This window comes from Tricharina praecox (genome assembly GCF_024521635.1).
Source record: "Tricharina praecox strain CBS 144465 chromosome Unknown BZA05scaffold_2, whole genome shotgun sequence".
Classification (NCBI taxonomy): domain Eukaryota; kingdom Fungi; phylum Ascomycota; class Pezizomycetes; order Pezizales; family Pyronemataceae; genus Tricharina; species Tricharina praecox.
In genome coordinates this window covers 2,124,887-2,141,065 of record NW_026250404.1, presented here as the reverse complement: position 1 = coordinate 2,141,065, position 16,179 = coordinate 2,124,887, and the positions used below count along the sequence as shown (strand labels likewise).

The window sequence follows — 16,179 nt, the reverse complement described above, 5'->3', positions numbered from 1 at the left end:
ACGAGCTAAGAAATACCCGAACTGACGAGTGAAGTTTGTGGGACGAGACGAAACCCTGGCATGTGAAGGGAACAAATAAAAAATTGGAGCATGACTGGGGGAATCATCATCACGAGGCGAAGCGAGGGGGCATTCTCCGAGCACATGGAATTGTCCTAATAGTAGTTATCGAGAAGAAGAAGCAACCATCGTGCTCTCTCTTCTCCACGAGCAACCGTTGTCGAGAGTCCACTACGACGAGATGTAGAGTTCCGTACCGGTACACACCTTTACTTCCCCGCGAACGCGGAAGCTTAGCTCGCACAGCAAGGTGTTGCTCCAGGTATCCGGCCGGCCATCCAGCCACAGCACAGCTCTCGCATACCTCCACAAGCGTACCTTTACTCCGAGAGCTGCACTTGGGGAAGCAAGTCGTGGTGGTGGTGGCCAACGCTGCTGCCGGTCATGGTACGGTAGGCTCTGGCAGGGCCAGTGGGGAAGGGGAGGGATCACCTCGGGCACACGCGCTGATGTCATATTGGCCCGTACGCCCGCGCTGCAGATCAACCTCGGCAGAAGGGGAACTCTGGGGAAGATGTCGGAAGAGCTTCACAAGGTAACTGTCTGACTCAGGGTAAAAAAACAAAGCGCTCTCGTTAAATAGTGCCTGCCACTGGGCTAGGTAGGTAGAATTGTTCATCCGAACCCGCACTCGGGTGTCTGCGCGAAGGGGGTACATAGAAGTGGACGGAGTATGTAGATTGCAGTTATATGTAAGGTACGCACGCGACAATTCGGGCGGGGAATGGGGTGTGCGGAGCCTCAAGAATGCTCTCCGCTTATCCTGGTCTGCCCCAACGGATGCGGAGAAACGAACCGCCTGTCACACATGCAAATGGCCCAGCCTTACAACATCCGCAGATCCAATCCGGCCGGCCGAGACGTGCATCAACCTCCAGAGCCGTTCAGTCCCGAGTGCTGAAACGTGAGCAGACATTCCATTCTGTCACCACCGCTCGAGGATACACAGATAAACCTGGAGAAATGCTTTGCCGCACACTCCCGCCTTCGACCTCATTTCACAATACATCGTAGTGTACAAAGACATAAACCAATCTGAGCGATCGCATAGGTACTTTTCAAAAGCAGTCCAAAAAAAAGGCCATCAAAACGAAAACATCAACCAATTCCCCCCGAAACGCCAAAGTAATCGTGCCCAAAAAATAACAATACCATCAATTACCTCCTCTTCGAACGGTCAACCAGCAACTTGGAATATTCCTATGAATCCACGGAAGCACTGACTGTCGTCGGGGGAGCCGCTAAGGAAGCGTTGTCTCCATGCTCCCTTTCCTTGCCTTTCTCCTTCGAACTCGCCGTTGTCCTGGGCGTGCGCCTTTGGGTTGTGACATCTCCGCGGTCCGTCCGCTCGCGACGGCTCTTCTTATGAACGACTGGATAGAACTCGTTGAAGCTGAGTAATACTCCGAGCAATCGCAGATCAGCATCCGGTTGATATGTCAAGTCCCCGAGAAGCACTACGATCCTAGCACTGAAATCGGAACTCAGACTTCTCAGTCTGTGTCGCAAGTTGGGTAGAGTCTGGTCTTGGTAGGAAGAAAGGTCATCGTCCTAACACCCCGTCAGTGCCCTGTTCGTCCCTGCATGAAAACGAGGAACATACCGTCTCTCTCACACCCCAGTCACCTCTTCCGGTTCTTGCCTCGATCCTTGCACTATGCTCCTGGCGGCGAGTAAACTCAGTCACCGAATAGCCATAGAGTCCGTCAACCACATCCTTATACTGGAGCATAATCTTCAAGATCTCGTGGAGTTGGCTCAGAAACGATTCGTCTCCGGTGTCTGCAGCAGTTCGCTTCTTTCCATTCCTAGTCGTCGTGCCGCCCAGAAGACCCTTGTGCGTAATCTGCCGAAGATATTCGGCGTGTGCATCTATCAAATCGTCGAGAGTTACATTCGGCTTCTTGATGGCAAGTATGAGGTCGCCCCAGGATGATTCGATGACCTATTATGATGATGAGCGCTTCTTCCACTTGACTGACTTTGAACTGGCTGAACTGACCTCGAAAAGGATATAGTACTGCAATTGATTGACGAAGTGGACCATCTCGGCAACGACACATCTAGCCTTCTTCCAATCGGGGCCCACAATGTCATCGACCGCTTTGAGAACACCTCTGGCACCAGTCATGTACCTCCTCCAGCTGCTTCCAAGAGCATACTCGACTCTTTTGACTCTCCACAAAAAGTTGAAAAGCTTGAGGTATTGTTTACTACTGTAGGCAGTCACCACGACATCCACTGGCGCCTCGATCTTATATTCGAGAGTGAACACATCCCATCCAACCTCACCGTGAGACAGCTCCAGCATCCGGGCATCAAGCCTGGCCAGAATATCTTGCTTCTCGAATTGCGCATTCGACCCACGGATTGCATGCTCCAGTTGAGCGGTCAGGTTGTGGCGATACAACGTGTTTGCGGGGCGATCCAGACTATTAGATAGAGACTCCATGAGCAGCGCGATGAAATCGCCTTGACCGAGCAGCAAGAATTTTTTCAATGCGACTAGATGATCGTAGAGCTTGAACTTATTATCCATCAAATCGATCAATCGTGCCATAGTTGTCTTGTATGCTTCGTCGATGCTCATCTCCAAATTTGCCGTATCTCCATATCGAAGCTCTTTCGAGGTCGATTTGCAGTATTCATCGACCCAATCGCTCTCGGAGCATCCGTGTCGAATGAAGTTTAGAGACTTGCCGATCAAGAAAACCTTCTTTGCGAACCCTTCCGTTATGATGGTAGGAACCTGAAAAGCGTGGAAGTGATATTTGTCTTGCCAGACAGAAGTTGCACCAGGCTTTATGGCGGCAGCGGCGGCGGCGGCAGCAACTGCAGCGGCAGCAGCCTCGGCCTTGTTGGCTTTAGACCCGGCTTTGTCGCCGCCCTGTGCAGCCGGCTCTGGCGCTTCCTCGGTCACGAAGAACTCGACGTAGGGATCGGTCAGTTCTCCTTCATAGATCCAGTGCCTGAGCATATCGTAGAATGGCCGCGTGATCTGGGCAAGAATACGTTCCGCGAATGCACGGACGAAAGGATCTCCGTGATCGGAGGCAAACCCGTGGATTGTCGATATGAGTTGTCCGCCTTTTTGGCCTCTCGTCTTATCCACGATCAAACTCATCATCCTCAGCCCCATCGTTGCCTCCCGCGTCCACACAACGCATCGTTTTAGCGTCACCCCCGACGAGAGAATGCCCTGTCCCCGTTCCGCTGCCGCGATGGCCCTTCGGATCTGACTTTCCAGTCCTCCGACTAGCTCCACATATCCCCGCAGCTCGTTCCCGATGGCTGACCTCAACGATTGTCCGACCAGACCTCCGCCTTCAGCCCCATCGTTTGGATCCTGGACAAAATCGTCGAGTGATTTGTATAATAGTGACGGCTCAGCCAACGTGTGTAGCAGCGATACGAGGGGTAGCGGGAGTGTTGGTGGTAGTGACACCACATATCTCGAAGCCGTCGTTGATTTGAAGGGCAGTGATCCTGAGGACAATCCCAGAAGTGTAAACGGAAGGGCGGACAATAGTGTTTGTTCGCTCGGTTCTATCCTCAAAGTCAGTGTCAGCTCTCCGAAGGGCAGATGAGAGTATGAGTAGTACCGATGCCGTCACCCCTCTTCAACAATAGGTCCGCCTTTGTAGGCTGACCCGTCATATCGGGTTCGGTAGAAAAACTTCCACCACCGCTGTCCTGCGGCGTCCCCCTCGCCGGCAACCTATGAAGTCCCTGCCCACTAAACGCCGTGGAGAAGATTTGTTCATCCTCCGCTTCCCGTTCAGCAGAAGGAAGCACCGCATCGGGAGTGCGGACGGCGACGGCGGTAGCGGCCGCGGCGTTATCCTCTTGCCCGGAGACCTCCAACAAGAACTTCAAAACACCCCATTTCTGCGCCAGCACCGACTGTGTGAGGAGTCTAGTGTAGAGGGAGCTGAACTTTTTCGCCTGTTCCGTCGTGGGGTTGTCGCGAATCACTACCGTCCGTCCGTCAGCTTGAGCCGGGCCGCGCGCATCTCGGGCCGTACGTACACTTTCCCCTGATCATATCGCCCACATGCTGTATATCCATGACCGAATCGGCCGATCGGTGTCTAGCATCACCACACCCGTCAGCGTGGCCTTCCTATCCGCTGCCGCCGTGGACGCAACCCCCCACGCACCCATTGATCAGGTCGTGCACCCGCTCCAGGACCTCGTCATGGCGAGCTTCGATTTCGGCTTCATCTTCGTAGTCGGTGCCGGGGAGTAAGTGCTCGACGAGCTGGGTGAGCGCGGAGTCGACGCGGTCATCGTGCGAGTGATCCATGGGGAGGAGTGTGGTGGTGGTTCGCTTGTTGTTTTGCTGGGCCCCACGGTATGTTCGTGTCGCGTTGATCGGTTCTCACGTGGGGGGACGTGTTATGGTGTTTGCATCCATGTCCGATGCGCCAAGCCGATGCGATCATCGTGGAGCACTCGCGATTGTTCTAAGGTGTGGCTTCCAATTCGGCGTTTCGGGAGGTTCCGACGATTCCAAGAGCCTTGGAGTCTTGGAACCTTCTAGCCATGCTGTCGAAGTTGAACCAAGCTTGAACCGGATGCGATAGGTATTGAAGTTGAATGGCACGCTTAAACGCCATGCGGTTTGCTCCACGGTTGATGACTACCCTGTCTCGACCGTAAGAGGAATTTCTTAGTTGGTCCTGATATCGAAAGCCTTGATACTGGTATCGGAGGAGACGTAGTCTGAACTTGAGCTTAAGTCGACAAATTCCCTCCACCGTTATCCATGGTCCATTACGAACGCTCACCATCCCCGTCGTATCACAAGCTAAAGGCGGGACGATGCCGGTACTGCGTGCGCGAGTAGGTAAATTAAGCCTTTGCATTAAGTGGAGGTCCAATGGAAGGGACAATTCGATCGGCGTATGGTATATTCGGCGGGCGATATGGGTACTCTAGAGTATACCTGCTCTATGGTTCTTCCTCGGAACGGGCCCTTAGGAGTTTTGGCGGTTTCCATAGAGTACCGAGTACCGCATGTACGTCTTTCCCACTTCACGGCTGTTGAAGACGAACCCTCAAGGACTGACCATCCGGCTCCATTTTTCCTTTTAGATTTGCTTAGACAATTGATCTGACCGAGCGTAATAAAAAAAAGTCAAATCCCCGCGCCTCTTCAAAGTTCAGAATACGGTATCTAGTATTAACTTTCTCGTGCCCCATTCCCCTGGACAAGTCTCCTCGGAGGAACCATCGGAACGGAGTACCATACCCAGTTCCCACATGTACTCCCCACTTTCCACCACCCCCCACTCGCAGCAAATTGTAATTCGGCCTGCCAGCGCCGTGATCGTATTCATGCCATATCACTCGCTGATGGACACCAGTGATCATGCGCTGAGACCTGGATGTCGATCTCTCGCCCCCATCCCTTCCCCCCCCCGCTTTTTGAGGACCCATCCAAGCTGGCAGGCTCAAGGCCTGGAACACAGGCCCGTTGACCTATCGGAACGTACTTCTGCTTCTGCTTCAGCTTCTGCGTCCACGTCTTGAGCATGAAGGAAGGGCAGTGGGTAATTCCCTTACCGGCCGACACGGCACGACACGGCGTGGACAACATCGTGCGATGAACTGTAATTTTTAGTCACAGTTGTAACGGCAACCATGGCAGAACTCAAAGGCCCGAAGGCTACCGTACCTACTCCACTCCACTCTAGATGTGCGAACTTCCGGAACCGATCTCCTTCAACCTAAATACAAAAAGCAATACCGGTACCTGGCTTTGGGTTCGACCTTCGAAAGGTTACCTACATAAGCATAATCTACCTACTCTACCAAGGCAGGAGCTCCCCGTACCCCCCAACCCGTAACCCCAACCCGTAACCCCAACCCGTAACCCGTAGGTAACCCGTTAGCCGACGGAGCTGACCTCCAACTCAACGATCGATCTCTGTGATCTATCTCTTCCGTGGGATTTCCGTGGGTGGGATGGATGGATGGATGGATGGATGCAACATTAGGATTGACAAGGTCCGATTATTCGACGATTCGACGAGGCCATTTGCACACCACACCAGCCTCCAGGTGCCGGTATGGTATGCAGAGTAGAGTATACAGGCTCGTTGCTTGCTTCCTTCCTTTTGCCACCTCACCTCAGAGAAGAAGAAGACGAGCGAAAAAAAGAAAAAAAGAATTATGTGGGAAAAGAAGCTGATCAATACCATACCCGCTCACGAGGATTAGCTTCGTAGGTACGGAATTCCGTACTCCACACACACCTCCTCTGCCTCCTCTGCCTCTTCTGCCGCCGCCGCCACGCTACTACATAGAGAGTCACGCTCTGCTCGCTTTCTGCCTTACCGGGAGGCAGTGGTGTGGCAGTGGGGTGGAAGTGGGGGGGGGAAGGGGAGGGGGTGCGCATTGAATTACTTACCTTGTATGCATAGTTGCAGCGGAGCGAGAGGCGAGAGGCGAGAGGCGAGAGAGGCGAGAGAGATGTGTGATGTGTGTTGTGCGTGTTTTGCGGCTTGCCCGCAGATCAGACCACTTGGCGTTGAATTTTCCAAAAATCGTCACGGATGGTTTTGGGGATATGTACGGTATGCAGAGTACTTGGAATGGATACCAGTATCGGGTCTTGGCTGTCCGTTTCCTGCAGCAACGCCGCTCGCGGCTCCACTTGTTTGTCTGTCTGTCGGCCGCGCTTTCTAGAAGGGAGTTCAAGAGATCTCTCGCAATTGAAAAGTTCCGCCGGGATACATATGTGTCTAGGTAGTTGGTGATGACTGCCGGACTAGGTACGGTACGGTATGCATAACTACCGGTATTCGTAGGCGTTATCTGGCCGCAGTATCCACCGTACTACTGCTACTACTACTACTGTTCTCTAGGTATGTATACCGGGGCATCGCAGTGGCCTGTAGGATTACCGGCAACTCATGGTCGGGACGGTATCTGCAGGGACCACATGAATCCACGAGTCCAGACTCCAAACTCCAGACTCCAGGAGAGCTGGAACGAGAGATACCGGTACCGGTGGATAGGAATCCACTACCGTCTGGACCGCACACGCACACTCACCGTGCCCCACATGAAGCGCGCGCAGCAACACGAGCAGTTGTCTGCACTGCAGATATAAACACGTACATAAAACTGACGTCGTCGTCATCGGTTGTGGATCAAACCCCCCCTCCCCGGTCCCCCCTTAGAGAGGACCCGAGTGTGAGAGCGACGTTGAGAGATGTTGAATGCCGAGCCTAATTCCCACGGATCTCTATGTACCGGTATCGTACCTGCGTGGCCGATCAAGTCGACTGTTGGCTGTATGGATCCGGCAGCCCGCTCGCCCGACGGAATCTCTCCGCACTTGGCGCCATCTGCCACTGCTGCCGCGCACATACGTAACGCAAGTGCCGACAGCGGCAGCGGCATACGTATCGCGGTGCGGTGTGGTGTGTAGCCGCGTCCCCGCAGTTACGTACCCGGGCGGCGGAGGCGGGGACGGAGCGGAGGCGGGGACGTACCGTATCTACTCTAGCGCTCCCGTGGCCGCGTCACAGTCGCAGTCGACGTTGGAACTTGGGATTCCCGGTGCAACCGTACATATCATACCATGCATACAGAAAATACGAGAGTGAAAGTACAAGAGTCTCGCAGGTTCGCAGCTGATGCGTCCTGCGCCGACAAGACCAGACCGTTCCATTTCTCTTCTGCCCCGCCCGGGAAGCTCTTCTCGGTACCGTACTGTACGTACCGGCATGGTTTCGAGTTAACTGCGCTTCGTGTTGAACTCTAGAGTAGGTACATGCCCTTGGGGATCCAGAACGTTAACTGTCCATCGATCCATCGGCAACTCTAACGCTCCAGTGTTGTCGGCAGGCAGGCAGGCAGGCAGGTCGCCTCTCGACTCCGGCTCTCCGAGGACACAGGAGCCTGATTTGCGCCTGCTGCCTGCGGGGACATCCCGTCCGAACTTTCGACACAATAGGGTGCCGGTCGCGCACGCCGCACGCCGCACGATAGTGAATATTCGAGCCGACAACCTCTCTTTTCTCTCTTTCTCTCTTTCTCTCTTCTCTCTTTTCTCTCTTTCTTTGGTTGGACCTGCCCGTATCCAACCATTCCTGTTGGAGGTGGGAGGTGATTTTACATATTTCGCTTCGGGCTAGGTCGGTAGTTAGACACTTGAGTTCAGGATTTATGTAGCGGTATTCGGGGCAGGGTGGGCGAGAGAGACAGAGAGAGAGAAGGTCAGGCACCTGGAGGTCCGTGGTTCACTCGAACAATCGCATTGCTCTCATAAGCGACCAGCGCGCGATTGGACGGCCAACAAGGACTAGAGTTTTCTTGCCGGATGAAGACGTCATCCTACAGCCATCGTCTAGCCGGTTGGGGCAGCAGGACTTGACAGCGACCCCCGGCGACAACGGTGGCCAGCCTGATCAGTTGCGAGAACCTCCATACGGCCACAGGCCACACAACACAGGGGGCTAATCCGCTGCTAGAGTACGAGTATGCAAATAATTGTGGCCCACCTCTCCCCCCCCCCCATGGTCGGCTAGGCCTTGGGCCTAGAAGAAGGCACTCCACCGACCCCCTCCCACCCACCCCCCGGGCCGTTCAAATTCTCCTTCCAGCACAGTTGCATCATTTCTCTTCCCTCGTACGTCACATCCTTCGGTTTCCACACTGTCGACCTTCCCCCGATCTTCCACCCACCACTACCTTACCACGCTTCACCCATCGCCTTCGGCTTCTCTGTCGCCTTCTCCCCCCTCTGCCGCTCCTACCACTGCTTCTCGCGCAACACAGACCGAGAGGTTCATATTACTTCTTCCTTGCCGCCGATACACATAATTAAGGCCACGCTCCCGGCGTTCTCTGCCCATCTGCCAAAAAGGCCCCGGAGTTGTGTCTCGCAGCTGCTGCTGCTTCGTGTCCGGGGTGTGCATCGCTTAGAAACTGCCACCCCACTGCTGGCTGGCTCTGGCTCTTGCTGTTCTCTGGCTGGCCCCTTCTCTCCCGGTGGGTTTGACCTGGCTGCTGGTGTTGCTGCTGCTCCTGCTGCTGGCCATTTTCCCGCTCGTTCCTATTGCTAGTGGTCGGTGTATCAATCGTACTTTGTGCCTTTTTCTGCCCTCCCTCCTCCAGCTCCCCCGAATCTCTCCTCACCCAACACCAACAATCCCCACCACCACCACCTTCTGCTTCGGAGGAGACCAGATATCAATTCGCTGCAAAATTTCATTGGCCCCTTCTTCGCTCCGCTTCGACTTGCGTGCTCGTTTAGCCTTCGCTTTCCGAGAGAAGGCGAAACCGAAACGGAAGGAAAAAAAAGACGCGCTCGCCCAGAAATTGCATCAGTCATCCGTATCAGCCTTTCCCTAACCACTCGCCGATTGCCGACGAAACCCAAGAGAAAAAAAGGGAGGACGAGACACAACTTAACTGACCCAACACCCCATCCATCCACTACGTCACTCCTCCCCCGATTCAACACCACGCACATTCCCCCACCACCCACCCCCCCCCATCTACCGCACACCCACCCACCCAAACCCGCCCCCCTTTCCCACCGCCGCTTCCCCGACGGAACCTGCAGACCTAGAGCCTCCTCTGATTTACGCCACATCCATATTGGATTCCCGGCCGCCTCAGTATCTCGAAGAGGTCAAGGATTTCGAGAAAGAGAGAGAGAAAGAGTCGACTCTCTTTTCCGCTTTCACCGCTCATCAGCGCCTACCACGCCTGATCTTGCCGACAGCCGACCGTGCGTGCTGCTGCCGTTACGTCTCGCGATAAAAAAAAGCGAATTGGTAATTTCCCGCTCCTGCAAATGGTCCAACGTGTCGCTCGTCAGTAGAGTGTCGGTCAGTCCGTCGGTGTCGTCGAGTGTGTTGCGTTGGTGCTGCTGGAGAGAAATCTCATCTTACTCGCTCGCCTCGAGTGGTTGATGAATCCACAGCAACACCACCTACGTGCGCTCTGCCCGCGTGCCCACCACCCCCCTCCCCCCAATACCAATCCCCCCCTCTGTCCCAGTCCCCTTTGCCACCCCATTCTGCCCTTCCGAGAGTCGTTGCTAGTGGCGATCGTACTTCTCCCCACCCCCCTCCGACAGATCCCCCACCAGGGGAATGACAGAGAGAAAGAGAGAGAGAAAGAGAGAGAGAAAGAGGTTGGTCTCGAGTGCTGACAGTCTGTTGTTGGTTCACGTGTAGATAGGCCGGCTCGTCGCACGTCGATTTCTTTTGCCCGCCTCCCGCCCGGACCCGTCGCCGCCGCCCCCCAGAGTAGTCATCCCATCTCCCCCCGTTAACGCTTTGCGACTGGCGTCCCCTCGCTTTTCTGTTGCAACAGAGTTCCAGCCGCCGTAGTCCCTACCCACACCTTCCTTCATCAACACTCGTCATACCTCCCCAGCGCGCCGTCATACCTTCAACATCCTAGCTATGTCAGCGGCGGTGTCGGCCATGCAACAACAGCAACATCAGCCCGGAGGTGTGTCGAATCCAGCTTCGAGGATGGGAACCAACTCACCCGTCGAGAACAAGAGGCATCCCATCAAGATCGAAGGTATGCTCTTACCCTCCAGTCCAACAGCAGCATCCTCCTTCCCATTCGGCTGGCTCCTTTCTCCCTCTACCTATATTTGCGCTCTCATGTCGCGCTGCGCAACACGCATGCTGGCCGATTTATATCTGCCCATCGTTATGCGACACAGTCGATGCCGTTGGGACTTTTTGATACCTCTCGCATGAAGCATATTTTTTGGGGTGCGAAGCTGGCAACGTTTCGCCTCGTTGACGATCCTCCTCGCATCTATCCACCTTGACCGTTGCCGTGGCTCTGTCGGGCGGACTTGAAGAATCCGACTCTGATAACTACTCTTCTTTAGACTCGCGCCCGTCGATTCCACCCGTTCAGCCACCACCGCCAGCAGCAGCAGCAGCAACAGCAGCAGCAGCAGGCGCGTTGCAGCCTCCTTCGGGACAGCAGCCCGAGTCGAAGCCCGATGGAGGCCAGCAGGATTCCCAGAAAAACACCCAACCGCAGGGCGATGTACAACTCGTCAATACCCCCGACTACTTTTCATTACCGCGTCCGAGCCGGCTTGATCAAGAACCAAATCCGTTTGAGCAGTCCTTTGCCTCTGGCGGCAACTCGAACGGTGCCGATCCGCTAGCTACCAAAGCGATTCTGCCACCAGTCACAGCTATGACGTCTCCTGCTCTTGGCGGTTCCGGCAGCTACAACTGGGGTCCCAATTCACTCCGTTCGGGACCTCTATCACCTGCAATGCTCCAGGGTCCTACAAATCCTCTGGGATTCGAAACTCTCCGTACAGGTCTCACCCCAAACGAGTCGGGCATCCGAAGTGGTCTTACGCCAGGCGGATCTGGCTCTATGTTCCCAGCAGCATCGCCCTCAACATCACAATTTTTATTTGGAGGTTCGACACCAGGTACAATGGAGTTTCAAAAGACGGCTCTATCAGCTGCGCGAAAATCCACACACTCACAACCTTCCTTACTTCCTCCGCACACCGAGCTAAAATCCGAAGATAACCATCACCACGATCAATCGAAGCCACGACAAACCTCCGACTCGTACGGCGTCGACCCCGCGCACAATGCGGCCAATGGGCTATACCTTTTGGCCCAGATGGGCGCCCCACCCAATGCCTACCAGTCTCCGCATATGACGTCTGGTATCCCTCCGAACGCTACTAATAGCATGGACTCGAGCCTCGCGAAGAGAGCCGCCATGAACAGCGCGTCTTCAGCTGCAAGCCGCGCTGCTTCCCAGAATCCTGTGGTATCGAATGGCGTGAGAGCTGTCAGTGAGATGAGCCCTCAGCGCAGCGACTCGAGCGAAGAGCCCGAGTCCGGGCGCAAGGGTGGCAGGAACTCGAGAGGAAAGACAATGGGTGCTAGCACGAGCAAGCGAAAGATCGACACCGGCTCCGATGGCGGTAAGAGTGCTAAGAAGGCGAAGAGCACTCAGGCCATGAGTGACGATGGAGAAATGGAGGACTATGATGATGATGGACAGAACGACCTTAGAAAGGATGGAAAGAAGATGACTGAAGAGGAGAAGCGCAAGAACTTCTTAGAAAGGAATCGGTATGTTCAATTCGATCCCCCAGATCTCGCAATCCAAAAAAAAAGAATAGCAGCTGTGGCAGCACCCATCCTGGAAGACAATGACGATGATGACTAATGACGTCATGCAACGATAATAGTGTTGCCGCACTCAAGTGTCGTCAAAGAAAGAAGCAATGGCTTGCGAACCTCCAAGCCAAAGTCGAAATGTACGGCACTGAGAACGACGCCCTCAATGCCACCGTTCAGTCACTACGAGAGGAGATCGTCTCTCTCAAAACGTTACTGCTTGCCCATAAGGATTGCCCGGTTGCCCGTGCCAACGGTGTGCAGCTCGACATAGCGACCCTAGCGGCTGGAAGCGGAGACTACGGCCACGTTGGAATGATGCAGCCGTACCAGAGCATGATGAGCGGTGTGATGCGTCAGCAGCAACAACAGGAGCGGCGATTCTCGTAGCCCCACGCCCTCATCCTCGCTCCCTCCCATCCCGCCCTCCGCCCTCCTCCGCTATGTACCTCCAACCCTTTTTTTTCTTTTCCACGGCGGGCCCCTTGGATTGTGCAGCAAGTGACGAATTTTACGACTTGAAACGTGGCATTTTTAAAAATTGGGGGGGGGGGGGGGGGGGGTCAACGGTGTTATTGAGTGCTTGACTTTGCTTTTTTTTCTCTTTTTTTCTTTCTTTCTTTCGTTTTTTTTTCTTCTTTTCCAAGTCACTATCCAGTGGGTTGGTCTGGTTGGCCAGTAAGGTGGGATGGATGGATGGATGGATGGATTGGATGGATGGATGGATTGGATGGATAGCTGGATAAGATAGGATAGCTGGAGCGGGGGATGGTTGGTCGGTGGAAGTACCTTACCTACGGTAGTTGGCTGGCTTGCACGCTGTTTGCTTAGAAAACTTCTTACATCTTATCGTTGATAACAGAATTTTTTAGTGGGAACTCTTTTTCTTTTTCTTTTTATTCTTTTCATTTTCGTTCGTTTTTGCAATTCTTATTATTGTTGCGTTTTTCATCCCCCTTGTTTTTTTTGTCGCTTTTTTGTTGCTTTGTTTTTTCTTTTATCTTTGTCTTTGCAGAATCATCCCCCTTGCATGTCTTCACTGGATCACAACCGAATCCGAATCTTCGCCGGGAAGAACATGCAAGTGCGCGTCTCGCCTTAAGTGTGGTGGGAGCAGTAAGAGGAGGAGAATGCGGGGGAGGAGGAGGAGGAGGATATGGTGGTGGTGGTGGAGGAGAGCTCTTGTCAATACGTCGTCGTCTGGACGGAGAATTGGGGGAAGAAGAGGAGGATGACGGGGACGGGAACCGGGAGGGGGGGAGTGTTTTATTTGTCCGGCCATGGCGCAACGGGTATATAGCGCCACAGTGTTCTGTTCTGTTCTTTTTTTTTCTTTCCATTTCATTTTCTTTGTTGGCTTTGAATGAAGCTCAGTTGTTGCTTGCTTGCTGGTTATTGGTGGGTTGGTTAGTTGGGCGGATGGGTTGGATGGGTTGGGGGTTTTCTTTTCGTCTATCTGGAGGTTGGTGCTGGAGCTGAGTGATGTGCGGTGTGGATGGGAAGATGGATGGATGGATGGATGGAGGCTGTGTATTTACTTCACTTTTTATTATTTACTTGGCTTCACAATGCGCGGGTTTCCTTCTTCAGCGAGAATGGCAAGTTGCACCAGAACAGAGCATTTATCACATAGCATCTCATCTACTCCCTCCCTTCCCTTCACTTCCCTTCCCTTCCCTTCCCTTCCCTTCCCTTCCCTTCCCTTCCCTTCCCTTCCCTTCCCTTCCCTTCCCTCCTTTCCTTCCCCCACCTATGAAGGTAAGTACTACCTCTTCCGCCGTTTCCTCTCGCCCTCGCCCTCGCCAAAGTCAAAGACGTAACCACCCGGGCCCTCATTGCCACGCTTCATTTCGACGGTGCGCTTAACCTCCTCATTCCTGATCTCGGGAAAAGTCTGTACCATCTCGGGCTTACACGCTGCAGGCTGCTCGCGCGTGAAGTAGGCATGTCTCAGGGCGCGCGGCGCGGATGGGCGCATGTCGGGATCGTAGGTGAGGAGCTCGTTGACCAGGTTGATGCACTCGCGCTTCTGGCCGTGCAGCTTCTTTTCCAGAAGGTTGACGGTGTTGCGCGGCAGCGGCGGCGGCGTGTGGTTCGGTGGGAGCCCGGGGAGCGACGGCATGCGCGGCCAGATTCGCACGCTGGGCGCGCCCAGGAGAGAGCAGATTAGGTGCCATTGCTGCAGCTCGGTTTCGCCGGGGAGCAGCGGCGCGGAGGTCAGCAGCTCGCCCATTATGCAGCCGGCGGCCCAGAGGTCCACCGAGCTTGTGTAACGCGTGGCCGACAGGAGCAGCTCCGGACTGCGGTACCACACCGTTACTACGCCTGGGGTGAGCGGCCGCGAGGACCATTCCCTGGCGAGGCCGAAGTCGGCTGGGAAGGTTAGCTAGGCGGAGGGGAGAGGAGGAGGGACAAACCGAGTTTGAGGATGCCGGTGCGCGTCAGGAGGAGGTTGGACATTTTGATGTCGCTGGTGGTGGTGATATTAGTGGGTACCACTAACCATGTTGAACGGGGGTTGTGTACGAACCGGTGGATTATGTCGTGACGATGGAGATATTCCATTCCTTCGAGGAGTTGCTTCATGAGGCACTTGACTGTCCGTCCACCCTCTCGTCGGTACATCATCCAAGCAAAATAGCTAGGACAGGTAGGGACAGAGCACATACCCTCACTTTCCGAAAACCTCACTTTCGCATGGTCCAGCAAATTCGCCAAGTCCTTAACACCTAACAGCGGGCAAGGAAAGCCAGCGACGATGCGTCCCAGTTCTTTCCACAACCCACACGTCCTCCCGGGGTACCCACCTGCTCCGCATACTCCTCGACCATATAGACGTCATCCAGATCCTTCGTGCTGACCGCCACGTCCAGGACACTGATGATGTTCGTGTGCCGTAGCGACTTGAGAATCGAAATCTCGCGAAGCGCCGTGATCGGGATCCCGTTGCCGCGGTCGGAATCGAAGATGCGGACTTGCTTGAGCGCGACGATGCGGTTGGTGAGACTGTCGAGGGAGCGGTGGACGACACCGTAGGCTGTGAATTGTCAACACCTGTGAGAGCAGAAAGGGTGTGGAGAGACGGCTACTTACTCCCTTCACCCAACCGGTTCAGTTTCTCAAAGTCGGCGATGTCGCGGCATTTTCCTAGTATTCGCCCGGTAAATCAAAAGCTATTCCATTTCTCGCATTTCTCGGAGATCCGTACCAAGCACCGTCTGTGCCTCCAAAAGCCCCGGCAGCGACTTTCCAGAGACCGAAAGGAATTGCGGAACTTGGGGCTGCGGCTGCGAGGTGTGGTCCGACATCTTGTTGCTGGTGGTGCTGGTGGTGGTGGAGTTAGAGTAAGGTGTCGTTCGTGGTTTGGGTTTTGCGTGTCGAGTAGTTAGAGTATATAGAGCTACGGTATGTAACGGCACGCGTTGTGCCAAGTCATGCAGGCTGCAACCAACGGCTCGGGTTTCTTTTTGGGCCTGGGAGCGCATGCGCAGAAGCGCGTATAGTTACATAAGCTGACAACTCAACTTGTGGGCCGAGTGTGTGTTATCACCATATCAATGAGAAGCTTCCTCGTCCATTGTAAACCCCTTTAACCCAATCTCTCATTCCCGTCATAAACACCGCCGATCTTGGATTACCTAGGGCAAATATCCTCCACTAAACGCCCGTGCAGCGTTATACCGGTATCCATACCAGCTGCCCATCAGAAACCCCGACGTATGTAGCATACCTGCCTCATATACATCAGCAGCTGCCAGTTTGACGGTATTGATCGCAGGAGCTTAAAAGTTAACGGAGTATCGTCACCACAAATCCACTTGACTATGGTTGCGTAACATCTACGCTGCGAAACCCAGTATTATTGTGCTGATTCAGTCTCTTCGTATTCCTATTCAAACAGGCTTCCATAACTGTAACTTTCTTCACGAGCAGCAGAAGGTTACTTTGTGGCCCGAACAGCTGC

General features: G+C 54.3%; 3 protein-coding genes across 3 annotated transcripts; 1 reads left to right on the top strand and 2 right to left on the bottom strand.

Annotated features, from left to right (window-relative positions):
• Positions 1 to 1,167: 1,167 nt before the first annotated feature.
• On the bottom strand, positions 1,168 to 4,446 carry BZA05DRAFT_114559 (Spc98 family-domain-containing protein). Its single transcript, XM_051478613.1, has 6 exons — positions 4,221 to 4,446; positions 4,090 to 4,151; positions 3,663 to 4,034; positions 2,063 to 3,606; positions 1,664 to 2,005; positions 1,168 to 1,611 (listed from the first exon to the last, which is right to left on the bottom strand). Exons 1-6 carry the CDS (start codon positions 4,364 to 4,366, stop codon positions 1,261 to 1,263), a joined length of 2,817 nt encoding a protein of 938 aa, XP_051343813.1. The 5' UTR covers positions 4,367 to 4,446; the 3' UTR covers positions 1,168 to 1,260.
• A 6,047-nt stretch (positions 4,447 to 10,493) lies between these two features.
• BZA05DRAFT_331540 (uncharacterized protein) lies at positions 10,494 to 12,605 on the top strand (the record flags this gene model as incomplete). The annotated part of the gene is made up of 4 exons (XM_051480594.1): positions 10,494 to 10,635; positions 10,910 to 11,732; positions 11,790 to 12,167; positions 12,287 to 12,605. 4 exons carry the CDS (start codon positions 10,494 to 10,496, stop codon positions 12,603 to 12,605), a joined length of 1,662 nt encoding a protein of 553 aa, XP_051343812.1.
• A 1,323-nt stretch (positions 12,606 to 13,928) lies between these two features.
• BZA05DRAFT_347684 (kinase-like domain-containing protein) lies at positions 13,929 to 15,552 on the bottom strand. Its single transcript, XM_051481215.1, has 7 exons — positions 15,424 to 15,552; positions 15,309 to 15,362; positions 15,023 to 15,252; positions 14,885 to 14,936; positions 14,746 to 14,812; positions 14,633 to 14,685; positions 13,929 to 14,588 (listed from the first exon to the last, which is right to left on the bottom strand). The coding sequence occupies exons 1-7, from the start codon at positions 15,521 to 15,523 to the stop codon at positions 13,981 to 13,983; spliced, it is 1,164 nt and encodes a 387-aa protein (XP_051343811.1). The 5' UTR covers positions 15,524 to 15,552; the 3' UTR covers positions 13,929 to 13,980.
• Positions 15,553 to 16,179: the final 627 nt, after the last annotated feature.